This window comes from Rhineura floridana, chromosome 6 (assembly GCF_030035675.1).
Source record: "Rhineura floridana isolate rRhiFlo1 chromosome 6, rRhiFlo1.hap2, whole genome shotgun sequence".
NCBI classification, from domain to species: Eukaryota; Metazoa; Chordata; class Lepidosauria; order Squamata; family Rhineuridae; genus Rhineura; species Rhineura floridana.
This window is the reverse complement of record NC_084485.1, coordinates 127,512,915-127,530,036: the sequence shown is the minus strand read 5'-3', so window position 1 is coordinate 127,530,036 and position 17,122 is coordinate 127,512,915. Positions and strand designations below refer to the sequence as shown.

At 42.9% G+C, this 17,122-nt stretch overlaps 2 protein-coding genes across 5 annotated transcripts in view; one reads left to right on the top strand and one right to left on the bottom strand.

Annotated features, from left to right (window-relative positions):
• Positions 1 to 4,001: 4,001 nt before the first annotated feature.
• Positions 4,002 to 10,733, bottom strand: LOC133387924 (uncharacterized). Of its 3 annotated transcripts, XR_009763606.1 has the most exons (3): positions 8,318 to 9,532; positions 7,870 to 8,021; positions 4,002 to 5,233 (listed from the first exon to the last, which is right to left on the bottom strand). XR_009763606.1 is itself a non-coding variant. In XM_061633785.1 (2 exons), the coding sequence occupies exons 1-2, from the start codon at positions 6,273 to 6,275 to the stop codon at positions 4,928 to 4,930; spliced, it is 996 nt and encodes a 331-aa protein (XP_061489769.1). In that variant the 5' UTR covers positions 6,276 to 6,357; the 3' UTR covers positions 4,002 to 4,927. The 3 variants fall into 3 exon arrangements, 1 of the variants encoding a protein (XP_061489769.1); XR_009763605.1 differs by lacking the exons at positions 7,870 to 8,021; positions 8,318 to 9,532 and adding an exon at positions 10,541 to 10,733; XM_061633785.1 differs by lacking the exons at positions 7,870 to 8,021; positions 8,318 to 9,532 and adding an exon at positions 5,586 to 6,357.
• Positions 10,609 to 17,122, top strand: part of MTF2 (metal response element binding transcription factor 2) — a 30,022-nt gene continuing 23,508 nt past the window's right edge. Inside the window, exon 1 of one of the 2 annotated variants that reach the window (XM_061633784.1) lies at positions 10,609 to 10,963. In XM_061633784.1, coding sequence (XP_061489768.1) covers positions 10,959 to 10,963 — 5 coding nt within the window. In that variant the 5' untranslated portion in view covers positions 10,609 to 10,958. The remainder of the gene's footprint in view (positions 10,964 to 17,122) is intronic. The other variant, XM_061633783.1, reaches the window with a different exon arrangement.

Genomic DNA, 17,122 nt, shown 5'->3' with positions numbered 1-17,122 from the left:
ACTGGATATTACTCATAACTTGCAATGAACCACTCATTAGTATGACTGAAACTACTCTTGAGAAAGTGCTACAATATACTTTACATTTATCAATTTTAAAAACAACAGAACAACAACAGGGATTCGGTAAGAACATAAGAATGGCCCATCTAGTCCAGCATTCTGTTCTCACGGTGGTCAACCAGATGCCTATGGGAAGCCTGCAAGCAGGGTATAACAGCCCTCTCCCCACTGGTTCCCCAGCAACTGGTATTCAGAAGCATCCTGCCTCTGGTACTGGAGGTCATACTCAGCTATCACGGCTAGTCATCATTTGTCTAATCCCCTTGTAAAGCCATCCCAGTTGGTTTGTGGTAGCAATTTCTGTAGTTTAAGTATGTGCTGTGTGACGAAGTACTTCCTTTTGTCTGTCCTAAATCTTCCAATATTCAGCTTCACTAGATGACCCCAGCTTGTGGCATTATGAGCAATGGAAAAAATGAATGAAACTTTGAAACTTTATTTTTTTACCCCACCCTTTTTCCAAACTGGAACTCAGGGCGGCTTACAAATAAAACTACATGTAGTTAAAAACATAGAAAAACATACAATTAAACAATGCACAACCTTAAAACCTTAAAAGGCAAAAAACCCTCTCCTTCTCCACTTTCTCCACGTCACGCGCAGTTTTATAAGCCTCTACCACCTCCCCCCTTATTCACCATATTTTCTAAACTAAAAAGCTAAAGACATTTGTAACTTTTCTTCATAGGAGATTGTTCCAGCCCCGTGATCACTGTGGTTGCCCTGTTCAGAACCTTTTCCAGATCTACAATATCCTTTCTGTGGTGTGGCGAATAGAACTGTGCACAATATTCCAAGTGTGATAGATTGGTAATTAGATAGTTAAAATGTCAACTATTAAAATCATGTAGATTATTCAAAGTATCAAACCACCAATGTGAACAAAAATACCCCCAAATACTACTGTAATAGAATTTATTTCTAACCTGTTTATCTGTATGCTTCTATAATCAATGTTCACAATCCTATATACGGTTAGGTACTGTAGAGTTAGGTACATAGGTACATTCATTTACTTCAACTGGCTTAAATGCATTTAACACTGTATTGGATTGTGGCCAATGTATCCTTAGATCCCAACAATTGTATCCAACAATATGATTTTGCTTTGCAGATAAGTATGAACAACACTGCTGAAAGAATCAACCTACATGATATATGTACCACAACCACAAAGTTAAAATAGACAATCAGATCTGCAATATCAGCAGCACTTCACATTTTAAAAAGGCATCTCAGCGTTTTCTCCTGCAATACTGAAAATGTTACTGGCTAATCTAGTTTTGGGTAATTTGTTACACTGAAATAGTGGCACAGCTGGATACAAGACAAAAGCATATTTTAAGTGCTTAGAACAAGCTCTGCTTATGTTGCACCAATGGACTAAAGCCATTGTGTTAACTGGATTTTACTCTCATAAAGTTTTACACATAAAAAATAAAGTTGTATGTTATTGTTTTAAAATATGGATCATTAGGGACATTGATGGCAAAGGCAGCAAGAACACACAGGCCAAGAGGGATTTCTGCTTTTTATCTGATTTTTATATTGTTTTAATATGTTTATGTTGATTTGTACCGTTTGTACACTGCTTAGACCATGTCTTCCCAAAATGTGGTCTGCAGCATGTCTGTAAAAATACAATTAAAAAGCATATAGCATCTAGCAAAGTGCAGTTCAATTGCTACAAGAGGCAGAATGATCATTACATGGTCTGCCAAGCACTTTACCTCAACACTTGTCTAGGGGGGCGGGAGTTTGGAAACTACCAACTTAGGCTGCAGTCCAATATACATTTATCTGGGAGTAAGTCCCATTGAACCCAATGAAGCTTACTTCAGAATAGACATGGATTGCAGCCTTAGACATTTAAAAAGTAGTTGAGAAATACTTTTAAAATGAATAAATGAAACAGGTCTGTACATTCCTGTACGTACACAGGATTCAAATTTCCTCACAACACTCTTTTTATTAACTGACACACAAGGAAGGAAAAGCAGGCCCTCCAGAAGAAAGCTTGGATAGTATCGCACCTCTTGAGCAGGACACATGCTCAAGAGAAACATCTGGGCCTTCACAAAAAAAAGAAAAAATATTTTCCGGGGAAGTGGGGTGGGAAGAAAACAGCAGCCACTTGTAGAAAATCTTTTTTCCAGGGCCAAACCTAGACAAGCCATAGGGGAGGCCACATCAGCACTTTTAAAGGGACAAGCCAAATTAGCCCATTGAAAGAGTCTCAGGTTGGGAAACAGGAGTAGCAAGTTTGAGCCTTGCCAGGGGGAAGTGGTGGTCACTGCAAAACACCGTTGGCATGTCTGGACAGTGAAGGTTAAAAAAATAAAAGTGGCAGTAACAGGAGTAGAGTGACATTCATACTAAAGCAGCTCTTTGACCACAAAGTCACTGGAAGAGCTACGGTATGCCGTCACTGTAGATGTACATTAACCTTTTATTAACCCCCAGGTGCATCTGTCCCGGAACTGGGCAGCTGAAAAGGTAGGTGAAGCTAAGCAGAACAGCAAGATGTAGCTGAGGATCCCATTTCTGGGATCTCCTGCAGTGGAAAGGATCCATAATGTCAGTGACAGTGATGTGGGATGTCGCTAAACCAGTCACTAGATTAACAGCCTCTTACATGACCAGAGGTTTCTGTTATTATATTTTGCCCTAACTTCCCCCAGGTTAATCTGCTTAACCTAACAACTCTCGGCACCCTTAACAAACTTCATTTCCCAGAATTTTTTAGGGGGTAGCTATGGCTATTAAGGTGGCGTAAGAGTGCTGTATATGAAGGGCTTCTTTGTGACAGTATTCACTGGTATGAAGTACTGGCACCTCTTTTGGTGCTCCCCATGGCGGGCAAGTTGTGCTGGCACCCACAGCACTTTTATCAAGATTTGAGTACCAGCATCTCATTTTTTTTTTAACCAGAAAAGCACTGTTTAAATCAAATAAATGTATAGTATGGATGTGACCTTAGTTCAGACTGAAGCTGTAAATAATCAAGGTAATAAAGCCAAAGCAAAAGATTTGCCCCTGCCCCTCAGGGAATAAATGTATTTACAGAAACCAAAACAGGCTCCAACCTCCAGGTCACCCAGCCACATATGTCAAACATTAACCTCTTCAGCCTTGCATCATTCACGGTTTTCAACTTTTAAAACCATGTATCTAGCAAACAAACAGCTCAATGTCCTTTAGTCACCTGAGAGATGAAATTAAGGGTGATGGGTAAGGATTCACACACCAAACTTTATGTTTCAAGGAGCTGTCTTCTTTGCGTGCAACCATCCAGTGTGGAAATCCTAACTTTCTTTATTCAGGGCTGCATACTGTACATTGGGACTGATAGTGTGCACATGTATTACACATCCTAAAGTCTGATAAATATTATTGTGCCTCCTTGCCAGAACTAGTATATGAGCTTATTTCTATTCCTCTTTGTGGCCAGATGTGATTTTCTCCTCTGTGCATGAGAATTGGCCTTGTTGTCACTCTAAAGGGAGATGTTCCCTGAATGAACCATCCTGTGAAACTAGCCTGGAAGCATTTCCTCTCCTCTGATCATTATTTTTAAAACACTATGGAATTATCACGCTATCCTTACACATACCCATTTCTCTCTTTCACCTTTGTCAGTGAAGCAGATAACAACATTGTGACCCACTCTAGACAGAAAATAACACAACAGAAACCTTCCTCTAATTCACCTGAGCCTGGTTCATCATAACACATTTGAGTGGCACTCACCCACCTCTCTGCCCTGGCCCACCTCATCTTTATATGCCTTTCCATAATATAACCCATTCATAGTAGAACAGAGCCACATTCATACCATATATTTATTCCACTATTGTTCCATTTTATACTGTTGTGGCTTCCCTGCAAGAACCCTGGGAAGTGTAGTTTGTTAGAGGGTGCTGAGAGTTGTTAGGACACTCCTATTCCTCTTACAGAGCTACAATTATTAGAGTGGTTTATCAGTCAATCCCTCTTTCCAGGGAAATCTGAGAAGTGTAGCTTTGTGAGGGGAACAGGGGTCTCCGAACAACTCTCAGCCCCCTTTAACAAACTACAGTTCCCAGGATTCTTTTGGGAATCCATGACTGTTTAAAGTGAAATAACAGAGGAATAAATGTATGGTGTGAATGTGGCCCTGGTTTCAGAGGTGGTATGCCTCCTAACACCACTTGCTGGGAAGCACAAGTGGGAAGAGGGCTGCTGTCCTCCTGCCCTGCTTATGGTCTTTCTAAAGACATTTAGTTGGCCATTTTGAGTACAAGACTAGATGGGCCCTTGATCTGATCCAGCAGGGCTGTTTTTATCAGAATAGGGCAAGAAATGTTTCTACCATCCTCAGTCTGGGGCGAGCAACGCTCAGGCATTGTATGTACAGAATGGAACAAAAATGACACAGAACGCATGGGACAAAACACTTTCACTCAGAATAGAATACATTTTGAGCCCCTACAGAATATAGGACAAGTAGGAGTAGTGCTGTGACTAATGACACTGTGTCAGCTCTTCACTGAGACAGCAGTGTCGGTGGGGGTGCAGGCAGGGCTGGAGATTCCTTGGTAATTGCCAGGCCATAAGTCCTCAGCCGGCAGCTTGGCTATAAATCTGCCAGGCTAGCAAGGAGGAATCAAGATAAGGGCAGAGGCCGTTCAAAGCTTACGTGCCAAGCCAGAAATCCAGAAGAGACGTCAGTGAAGGTCCGGGTCTAGTTTGCCGAGAGATCAGTCCAAGTCAAGGTTCAGGGGATAGGAAGACACACAGTGGTCACGTCTGCCATTGTAGTCAGCAACAAGCTGAAGCCAAGGTTTGACTTTTAAGAAGCAGGTTTGTCAGCAGGTGTGTGCCATCAGCGTTTTGGCCTTAAGTGGACAGGCCTGCCCCTCTTCTGCCTGACCTTCTGTTGTCTACGTTCTGCAGGTGAGGGGGGAGTATCCTGTTCACTGTCTGCATCTGGGTGAAGGGCTTCAGCTGTGTCTGGGGTGCTCTGCAGCTGAGGGGGAGAAGGAGCTGGGTTCTCAGGAGTTTCCTCCATTTCTCCTTCTGGGTCTGCTGCTTCTGGGTCTGCTGCTGTTACTCCCGAGTCATCCTCGTCTGATGAGTCCTCTGACAGGGCCATGACACACTGGGTCAAAGCTGAAAGGAAGCCCAGAGGCTGATGTGCACAGATAAAAAGGGAGAGTGCAGAGTTGTACGACACACACAATAGGAACATGGAATGTGAGAAACATGAACCAGGGAAAGTTAGAAATTGTCAAGCAAGAAATAATAATAATAATAATAATAAAATTTTATTTTTAGGCCGCCTATCTGGCCGAATAATCGGCCACTCTAGGCGGCGTACATCATTAAAATTAAAATACAGCATATATAACAAATAAATACATTTTAACATCAATCTCCTATTAACAATCAACCTACATCTGTACACTATAAAACTGAAACTAACTAAAAAGCCTATACGCCCGTTGGAACAGCCAAGTTTTTAGTCCTTGGAGGAAACTTACCAGGGAGGGGGCATGGCGAAGATCGTAAGGCAGAGAATTCCAGAGGGTGGGGGCCACAACCGAGAATGTCCTCTCTCTGGTCCGCACCAGCCTAGCTGTTTTAACTGGTGGGACCGAGAGAAAGTCTTGTGAGGCTGATCTCGTCAGGCGGCATATTTGATGATGCTGGAGGCGCTCCTTTAGATAAACTGGACCGACACCGTATAGGGCTTTAAAGGTTAACACCAACACCTTGAATTGGGCTCGGTAAACAACTGGTAGCCAGTGCAGATCTTTTAAGACTGGAGTAATATGATCCCAGCGGCGGCTGTTCTTAAGCAACCGTGCCGACGCATTCTGTACCAGTTGTTTCCGGACCGTCTTCAAGGGTAGCCCCACGTACAGCGCATTACAGTAGTCTAAGCGAGAGGAGACCGGGGCATGCACCACCTGTGGGAGCAGATGGACCGGAAGGTAGGGTCGCAGCTTCTGTATCAGATGTAATTGATACCAAGCTGCCCAGCTCACTGCTGATATCTGAGCCTCCATGGACAGCTGGGAGTCAAGAATGACCCCGAGGCTACGAACCTGGTCCTTCAGGGGCAACCTAACCCCATTCAGCACCAGGTCAATATCTCCTACTCTTCTCTTGTCACCCACAAGCAGTACCTCGGTCTTGTCAGGGTTCAGTTTCAGCCTGTTTCCTCCCATCCATTCACTTACGGACTCCAGGCACTTGGAAATAGTATCCACAGCCAACTCCGGTGAGCACTTGAATGAGAGATAGAGCTGAGTGTCATCCGCATATTGGTGGCACTGCAACCCAAATCTCCTGATGATGGCCCCCAGCGGCTTTACATAGATGTTAAACAGCATGGGAGAGAGGATAGAACCCTGTGGCACACCACAATTCAGAGGCCAAGGGTCTGAAGCCTCCTCTCCCAATGCTACTCGCTGGTGCCTATCAGAGAGATAGGAATGGAACCACCGTAAAACAGTGCCCCCAATTCCCATTCCCTCTAGGCGATCCAATAGGATACCATGGTCAACGGTATCGAAAGCCGCTGAGAGATCCAGGAGGACAAGGAAGGAGTTTTCTCCCCTATCCAACGCCCTCCTTAAATCATCCACCAGAGCGACCAAGGCTGTTTCAGTTCCATGTCCAGTCCTGAAGCCCAATTGGAAAGGATCTAAATAATCTGTTTCCTCCATGTGTGTCTGTAGCTGTTTGGCCACCACGCGTTCAATCACCTTGCCCAAGAATGGTAGATTAGAGACTGGGCGAAAGTTGTTTAAATCTTGAGGATCCAAGGAGGGTTTTTTTAAGATGGGCTTTATTACCGCCTCCTTGAGGGCAGATGGCAATGCACCTTCTTCCAAGGAAGCATTAACCACCGCCTTGATCCCTTCTCTCAGTCTCTCTTTGCAGCCCATAATGAGCCACGTGGGGCAAGGATCAAATAAACAGGTGGTCGGTCTCACAGTAGAGAGCACCTTGTCCACTTCCTCAGAGGGAAGAGGCTGAAACTGATCCCACCGGACCGGATCGCAACTGATCGCCTCTGGCCCACTTCCTGTGTCCACGGTGCATGGAATCGAGCTCTTCAGGCGATCGATTTTATCAGCAAAATGTTTTGCCAACGTGTCACAGGAGGCTTTAGAGTGCTCCATGGGTTCCTGCGCAACTGGACCGACCACAATTTGGACCACTTGGGACAACCTCCTGGGTCAACATTCTGCGGATGCAATAGAGGCAGCAAAGAAGCCCCTCTTTGCTGCCTTTGTTGCCACCTGGTAGGCCGCTATTGCCGCTCTAACCCGTGTCCGATCGCCTTCAGAGCGAGATTTCTGCCACCGGCGTTCTAGTCATCTCAGCATTACAATAATTGGTGTGGGTGAATTAAAATGGACAGGAATGGGACATTTTCAATCGGGCAACTACAAAATACTTTATGCAGAAATGAGAAATTAAGAAGAAATGGGGTTGCTTTAATAGTGACAAGTGATGTAGCAAAATCTATTAGGAACTATAACGCAGGGTCTGAGCGAGTGATATCAATGAGACTAAACAGGAAACCTATTAATATAACCATCATCCAAGCTTACGCTCCAACGGCAAACACAGAAGAAGAGGAATTGAAAAGATTTTATGCAGAAGTACAGGAAGAAATTGATCACACACCAAAACAAGGTAATGTATGCTAACAATCATGGTGGACTGGAATGCAAAAGTAGGGAACAAAGAACTAGGAAATGTGGGAAAATGGGGATTAGGAGATAGCAATGAAGCAGGAGAAAGACTTACTGAATTCTGTGAAGCCGATAATTTGTTTCTTGCAAACTCATTTTTTGAGCAACCGAAAATACGACTGTACACATGGACATCACCAAATGGTCAATATAGGAATCAAATTGATTATATAATTGGTAGCAAAAGATGGAGAAGTTCTATACTTTCTGTGAAAACAAGACCAGGAGCAGACTGCGGTACAGATCATGAACTGGTAATATTGAAAATCAGAGTAAAGCTAAAGAACCACAAAAAAGCAATCATAATGCCAAAACACAATTTAAATAACATCCCAGAAGAATATAAAGATCAAATATGGAAAAGAAAACAGACTGGAAGTGTTCAATATACATCCCAATTCCAAAGAAAGGGGATCCCAGGGAATACAGTAATTATCGAACTATTGCCTTAATATCCCATACAGATAAAGTAATGCTCAAGATTCTACAACAAAGGCTCTTACCATATATACAGCGAAAAATGCCAGATGTCCAAGCTGGATTTAGAAAGGGAAGAGGTACCAGAGATCATATTGGAAATATACACTAGATAATGGAATTGTTGGGACAATGTCAGGGTAAGGCCTCAGTTAAGTCTTGACCTAATGGCACAACAAAACAGTAGAACCAAAGTTACAAAGCATCATGGGCCCAACTGGCAGGAAAGCACTCTTTAAGTTTTGTTTCTTCACTGCGGGAACGTACGTGATATGGTGCCTGCCAGGCTGCAACAATGTTCCGGATGAGATAATCATTCAGCTGTCCTTGACTGTTTTATTTTCCTGTACTCTTGTGTATTCTCACCCCCTTTCATGCCATGCTGTTTTCCTTCATAATAAATGACTACAGTCTCCCCCAATGTGTCAATATCCCTTTAGAAGTGTGTAATAGAATATTCCTTGAAGATAGTTCTCAGGGCCATATGTATCTCTTTGTATATGTGTCTTTCGTTTATGGTGCCCCAAAGTGTTACTTCACCCCAACATACCATTCCTTATCTCAGGATGAGATGGACATGGGTTCTGATTTTCAAAGAGAAACTTCCTGACTTTGATATGTAGCAAGTGATATGTAGCTTAGGCCTGTTACTTTTCTCTTGTTTTAGTTACATTTTGTTTATTGATAGTACATTTCAGAAAACTATATATTGTCATGCTGAACAATAAAGAGTTGCTCTCATCCTTGCCAGGCTGTTGTGCCCGTGTGAGTGTGAAAGCCCTTTTTGATCAAGAAGTTGTGTGTGTCATACTTGATATCTGGGTGGCTTTTAGCCAAACGAATAACTGGGATTCTATCTCAGCTCGCATTCCTGCCTGGGAGCATTGAGGTGAGCAGTGGGCATTCTTTGCCAATTGAAATTTCCTCAACAGAATGGACCAAGGAATTTCAGAAGGAAATCACTCTGTGCTTTATAGATTACAGCAAAGCCTTTGACTGTGTAGATAATGAACAACTATGGAATGCTTTAAAAGAAATGGGGGTGCCACAGCATCTGATTGTCCTGATGTACAACCTATACTCTGGACAAGAGGCTATTGTAAGGACAGAATATGGAGAAACCGATTGATTTCCAATTGGAAAGGGTGTGAGATGGGGTGTATTTTATCACTCTATTTGTTTAACCTATACACAGAACATATCATACGGAAAGCGGGATTAGCCCAAGATGAAGGAGGTGTGAAAATTGGAAGGAGAAATATCAATAATTTAAGATATACAGACGATACCATACTCTCAGCAGAAAACAGTAATGATCTGAACGAAACGAATGCTGATGAAAGCTAATGAGTAAAGCACAAAAGCAGGACTACAGCTGAACATCAAGAAGACTAAAGTAATGACAATAGAAGATTTATGTAACTTTAAAGTTGACAATGAGGACATTGAACATGTCAAAGATTATCAATACCTCAGCACAGTCATTAACCAAAATGGAGACAATAGTCAAGAAATCAGAAGAAGGCTAGGACTGGGGAAGGCAGCTATGAGAGAACTAGAAAAGGTCCTCAAATGCAAAGATGTATCACTCAATACTAAAGTCAGGATCATTCAGACCATGGTATTCCTGATCTCTATGTATGGATGTTAAAGTTGGACAGTGAAAGAAGTGGATAAGAGAAAAATCAACTCATTTGAAATGTGGTGTTGGAGGAGAGCTCTGTGCATACCATGGAGTGCGAAATAACTGGGTGTTAGAACAAATTAAACCAGAACTATCACCAGAAGCTAAAATTATAAAAGTGAGGTTATCCTACTTTGGACACATGAGAAGACACAATTCACTGGGAAAAACAGAAGGGAGTAGAAAAAGAGGAAGACCAAACAAGAGATGGATTGATTCTATAAGGAAGCCACAGACCTGAATTTAGAAAATCTGAAAAGGGTGGTTTATAACGTGCTATCGGAGGTCGCTGATTCATAGGGTCGCCATAAGTCGTAATCGTTATATAACAACAGAATATAATGTACATACAGGAACAGGAGGTATCTCTTGTAACTTGGAACTACTAGCAAAACGAGGCTGCCCATTTCTACATCTTGCTTCCTAATGAATTCCCTTTTCCCTTCCTTCTAGCAACCCGCCCTTTCTCCTTCAGTTTACGGACCACTAAAAAGGCGTACAGGAGGGATTCGGTCCTCTTTCAAAATAGTCCCTCTTTGTTCACTCGCCGCCAAGGTACTCTTACCGCCGGTGTTCTTCCGCCAGCAGCAGAGCAAGTGAACGAGTTTTCTCTGCCCTCCTCTCATTTCCCCGCCCCTCGCCAGGGGAGTGGGAAGCGGTGATTCGACACGGTCGGAGCTGTGCCCCTGAGAGCCGAGGGGGAGGGGTTGGCGCTGCCGCCGTTGCAGCTGCTCCTTTGTGTTTCCCACAATGCACCAGCTTCTCCTCCGCGGGAAAGAAAAATGGCGAAGGACTGTCGTGGAGCCGGGCTGCCCGTGAGGCTGGCTTGAGCTTTTTCCTTGCGCCCCCTCCCCCGCGACGTAGCCTCACAGAACCACTGAGGTCGCGAGGAGCCTGGTTGAAGGGAGGCTTCTCGGGCAAGAGCGCTCTGAGCTCACTGATTTTTTCCTGTATGAAGCGAGTGGCCCCACTGGAGAGACCGAATGAGGTGGGTGAAAGAAGGAAGGAAGGGGGGCTCGGGAAGGGAAAGGCGGGGAGTGGGAGAAAGAGCTCGGTACCATTCTTTTTTTCCTGCTCTCTCTTTCTCTCCTTTCCCCTCCCCCTCCCTTCGCGCCGTCCGTTTCCTCTGCTGAGTGAATTTCCTTTCTCTGTTCCCCTCCCAAATCCGGTTATATGGGGGGGGGAGATAACCTCGGCCCTATTTTTAGCTACGCTTTGTAAGAAAGGTGGGGAGTGGGGTGTGTGTGTTTTGGGGAGGACTCTATTGGTAATGCAAGTCTTATTTGTTTGTTAAATTTATATCCCGCCCTTCCTCCTAGAATAAGGGTTGATGGTATAAGAAAGGGGCTTTTGGTGTCCTCTGGAAACCAAAACAAAGGGGAGAGTCTTCGGAGAGGTGGTTGGGGGAATGTATTACTTAATATGCTACGGCAACCCTGGTTCAGGTGAATGGGGAAGTTTCTTGCTTTGTTAATTTCAATCTGCCAATGAGCCGCGAAGCTTTATTCTTCTGCTGCTTTCATTCGTTGATAAAGAAGAATATGTGCGTGTACAAACGCTGGTGTGATAACGTTCTGGAAATAACACAGAGATATGTTAGACTCCAAATTTACAGCTTTCCTTCCACCTCCCCCCAATAAAAATAAGATGGTATTGTGTGTTACTCCACTTATTTCAAATGGTGGCTTATTTCATATTTTTAGGCTATACGTTCCTGATGTTATAGCAAAAAAAGTAACAGTCCTTGATTTTAAAAGATTATGGGTGGTATTCGATGCTAGTCCTGCTCAGAGTAGACCCATTGGAGTTAATAGACATGACTAATTTAGGTTTATTGATGTCAGTGTTTCAATGAGTACGACTTTAGTAAAATACAATCTGTGGATAGCATGCAAGGTTTCATGTTTTAAATTAACTTACCTGTTGTGGCCTTATTTCTTTCCAGGTGCTGTTTGTTTAGGGGTGTTGGTGCATGTTCTCCTGCTGCCACTTAATAGCTATGATAATTTATTTTATTTTTCTGCTATATGTATAGGACAATTACATTGTTTTGTTTTTCCGGTGTCACTATGCCACCCCTTTCAGTTGAAACCAGTATTTTGGCTGTTTTGTTATTTAAAAAGCAGTTTCAGTTCTTGAATTGAATTGGGGGGTGTCTGCTTCTTGCCTTATGGGAAATCAGTTTTTCAAGCTTTTAACTCATTTCTGGGATGCTTAATTCTCCATTGTGGCTGCTACCCGCTCCTTAGAATCCTTGAAATCTAGGTGCTCTCTATGGTGGATTTGGAGCAAAGGTAAGAAGACTGTTTTATGAGAAAATTCAGATAAGTGAGGCATGTCAGCTCTCCTGGTGAGCAAAGGTGTTAGGCTTATTTATATTGTACCCTTCCTCTAAGGAGCTCAAGGCAGCATGCATGGTACTCCCACCCCCTTTTATCCTTGCAGCAACTCTGAAGACGGTTAAGCTGAGCAGTGGCGCTCTAGTGAACTTTGAAATGCAGACACTTCAATGAAGCCCCCATAACAGTGCCTCCACTAACAATTTATTATTATTAATGTTATTAAATTTATATCCCTCCTTTCCTCCCAAAGGGAGCCCAGGGTAGCAGACAGATAATGATAAAGCACTAAAACATCTTAAAATAAAACATTTTTTTTAAAAAATCCAATACAAATGCAGACTGGGATAAGGTTTCTACTTAAAAGACTTGTTGAAAGACAAAAAAGTCAGGTTTTTGAGCCAGTATTGTATAGCAGAGTGTTAGGACTCTAGACTAGGACTTTGGAAAGCTGGGTTGAAATGTTTTATTCAGCTGTGAAGATTCCTGAGTGGCCTTGGGCCAATCACTCAGTCTCATTGTAATTACCTCACAGGGCTGTTGTGAGGATAAAAGAGGAGAATAATGTAGACTGCCTTCAGCTTCTTGCAAGAAAGGTGATTAAAAAGATTAAAAGGGTGATACACTGATTAAAAATGTAATCCAGACAGATGTGTATTATGTATCAGAATGTTTAGGTAATTAATCCCATGTGATTTGACAAGAGAGTGCAAATCCCTGAGAGCACACTAGCATGGGATTGAGTATTGGGGAAGGTTCTTTTCTCTGATGCATTAAATTGGTGCATTTGGTATGTTCAAGCCCAATGCACCTCAGCATTGTCTTTCTGTAAGACCACACAATAGACTAAAGCCATTGTGGGTTCAATGAAAGCAATAAAGTCAACACAAGGTTGCTTGGTTGCTTGCAAAGGAGGATAATAAGGATCTATTAATACCTGCAGCCTCAAATTTTATGTAAAACTAAGGTAGTCATAAACTCAAACTTTCCAATGTTCCTTGAATGGGACACAGTTCATTACTTGTTCTACCCACACTCTCCTTGCTGCCCATCCTAAGGGTGTGAGGTGGAGGTCTTTACCTGCCTGTAATATGGGAGACCATTTTAACTACAGGTAAACTGAACTGTCTTTTTACATGCAAAAATATATGTAATACATTACATAGGAATACACCTCATTTCTCAACCCAAACAGTGGAAAAGCAAGGAGGAGCAAACTATTATCTATGTGTTTTCTTTATTTTGACTCAAGACCTCTGTGCAGGTTGTCCCCATACCCAAAATCTCTTGAGCTTCATATCCAAAGAAGAGAGAGTCTCTAGCTAGTTGTTACCTAAACCTTACCTCTTCATTGAAGCACTGGCTTCTTTCTCTAGGAGAGGAGGATTGATGGTTGCTGCATTCAGTTCCTTTTTACTTTATAGCTGCTTTCTGGCTGCTGTTCTCACTCCCTGGAGCGCTTGAAATAGTTGTTGGCAAAGTGATGTCTCACTCATCTTCTGCACTGACCAAATGACTATTTGTATGATAGGAAAGTTTAATCCCCAGTACTCGGCAACTCATGCAGCATGAAGAACTGCTGCAGCATTGCCAAGTCCTTATTATTAGGCGGCCAAAGTGCTCTAGAAGCAGGGCTGTGGAATATGCAGGGTTACAGGGGTAAGCAGGAGGGTCATTTGCTCTAGCCCTCTTCAGAGCAGCAGCACCTCGCACACCCTTTTAACCAGCTTGCTGGTTTGTACCAAGAGCAGAAGAGCATTTGTGGGAGCAGGCTGATTGGCAGTGGGTCCTCATTGGCCTTGTGTGCAGTGTGAATATGTGCATGTCTTACCCTGCTGCCTCAGTTTGTCTTGTGTTTCACTGACACCTGTAGCATGCAGAGAGGGGAAGTCCTACCTGCTGGATCACCAACATCAGCTGTTGGTAGATCCAGAAAAAAAATCAGACATGGGGGCAGGATGCTTCTGCTGCCATAATTGCTGCTATAGGCAACTGCCTTATTTTGCCTTTTGCTCAAGTCAGCTGTGCTCCTGCCCCCACTTGAACCTTGCCCAGCTGCTGCCACATATTCTACCTCTTCGCCTCAGTATTGCACCAGCTCTGGTGTTTTGTTTGCCCGCCCTTCCGACTAAACTGAGAGCAGATCCCCTAGACAGCAGTTCCACTGATCAGCTGTGTACATCCATTCCTTACTCATGTCTCTCAAACTAACAGCCTGATTCACCTCTTGCTGCACATGAGTTTTGCTGAATTTTGATATGGATGTAATCAGTTTTGTGTTTTTGTTTTAAGGAGAAAGATGGATACAAGTTTAAAATTACTTTTTATAAGATAGATGTGTGCAGCTACTAACCAAAGCAAAATAATAATTTGGCCAATTAATTGGGGCCTAGATGAATAGTCTGATGCAGATATATATCATCTGTGGGTGCAAGAGCACAATTCTGTATGTAGATCTCCCATTACTGAATCCGTTTGCTGGTGTTCAGTTACAGTCTTGTATCAAAATGCTCCTGATAAGCTTTGCCTTCCATTACTAAAATAAAGCAATTGTGTATTAAAAGCAAAATATTCTTCAGTTGTGCCACAGATAGTATGGGTAGAAAATATACTTTTACAATTTTTCATAAGCACAACACCCAGGGAACACAAGAAAGTTACTATCATTTGCCTATTTTAGAAAATGTTTAAACAAGTATTAGTTAAGGGTATATTTACTTAAGGATAGCATTACCTTTTAAAATTCTTGGGCTATATTTGGGTATTGGCAACCAAATACAAGTTTGTAGTATTACCTTAAATTCAGAATGATCATTTGAATATCCTAAGTAACCACGACCAGCAGACTGTTACTTGGAGACAATATGGAAATGGGCCTTCTTGATGATAGCACTCACCCTCTGGATTGCTATCTCCTGGATAATTCGTGAGGCAGTAATGATCTTTACAAGCCTCTTAAAAACTTTTTTACTCAAACTTTCCTTGACTGATTTTTAATCTGTTTTGAACACTAAGTTTTCTTTATGATACAGAATTTTGTTTTGCTTTTATCCAATGTTAATCATACTCAGAATAGATCCATTTCATTGAGTTTATCCAGAATGTAACAAATGTTGGATATCAGTCAGTGGATTGATCAGTTGGCACCTTCAAGGTGGCCTTCGTGAGAGAACTACTCCTTCCCAAGTTTTTAACTGCTGGGAAAGCTTAATATTTTTGTCTTAAATGTAGAAATTATGAGAGTTGGATATACTATCATAACCCATATCTAATAGTTTTGGGCCAATTTTGCCCTCCTGCTGTGTATTGGGCATTTAATATAAAAATTTGGAAAACTACTTTTAGGAACCTCTGAAAATCAACTGGAGAATAAATAAGTATGGTTGTAAGGATGTGTATTGCACCCAAAACAGGAATCCTGATCATGTTTATTGTCTTAGAAAGTAACTGTAGCCAACAAAATGGAAAATATGTCACCCTCTGTTTTATCATTCTACTGCCACCATCCCAACAGACTTTAATGCTGCAATCTTGTATGTGCTTTGGAGTAAGTCTCATTGGAATCAGGTGTGCTTCTGCGAAATGGGCAGAATCTTGTGATGAGGCTGTAAGGCTGCAGTACTAAACATATTTACTTTACTCTTACTTGATCTCTCAGTGGCTTTTGATACCATTGACTGTGGGCCGACTTGGTGAGATAGGTATTAGAGACACTGTTTTACAGTGGTTCTGATCCTATCTCCAAGGTCATTTTCAGATAATAGCATTGGGTGATTGTATTTCAGTCCTCTGGCAGTTGTGCTGTGGAGTCTCTCAGGGTACCACCTTGTCCCCCATGCTGTTTAACATCTATGTGAAATAGATTTGGGGCAAGGTGTCGGCAGTATGTTGACGATACCCAGCTCTATTTCTCTGTAATATCTGAATCGGGAGAGGCCATGCAAGCCCTGGACCGCTGCCTGGACTCGGTGGTGGATGAGGGCCAATAAACTGAGTCTGAATCCTAGCAAGACAGAGGCATGGCATTGAGAAAGTGGATAGAGAAAAGTTCTTCTCCCTCTCTCATAATACTAGAACTCGTGGACATTCAAAGAAGCTGAATGTTGGAAGATTCAGGACAGACAAAAGGAAGTACTTCTTTACTCAGCGCATAGTTAAACTATGGAATTTGCTCCCACAAGATGCAGTAATGGCCACCAGCTTGGATGGCTTTAAAAGAAGATTAGACAAATTCATGGAGGACAGGGCTATCAATGGCTACTAGCCATGATGGCTGTGCTGTGCCACCCTAGTCAGAGGCAGCATGCTTCTGAAAACCAGTTGCCGGAAGCCTCAGGAGGGGAGAGTGTTCTTGCACTCGGGTCCTGCTTGCGGGCTTCCCCCAGGCACCTGGTTGGCCACTGTGAGAACAGGATGCTGGACTAGATGGGCCACTGGCCTGATCCAGCAGGCTCTTCTTATGTTCTTATGTTCTTATGTTCACTGTGGGTTGCTGGTTCCAGAGTTCAGATAATTGGTCAGTTGCCTGCTTTGGATAAGGTTGTATTCCCTCTGAAAGAGCAGGTCCATAGTCTGGGGGTGCTCTTGGATCCATCTTTGTTGCTAGAGGCCCAGGTGTTCTCAGTGGCTAGGAGTGCCTTTTACCAGCTTCAGCTGATACAACAGCTGCGGCCTTTTTTGGACCAGGATAGCCTGACCACTGTTGTCCATGCACTTGTAACCTCCAGGCTGGATTACTGTAATGTACTCTATGTGGGGCTGCCCTTGAGGTTGGTTCGGAAGCTGCAGCTGGTGCAAAATGCAGATGT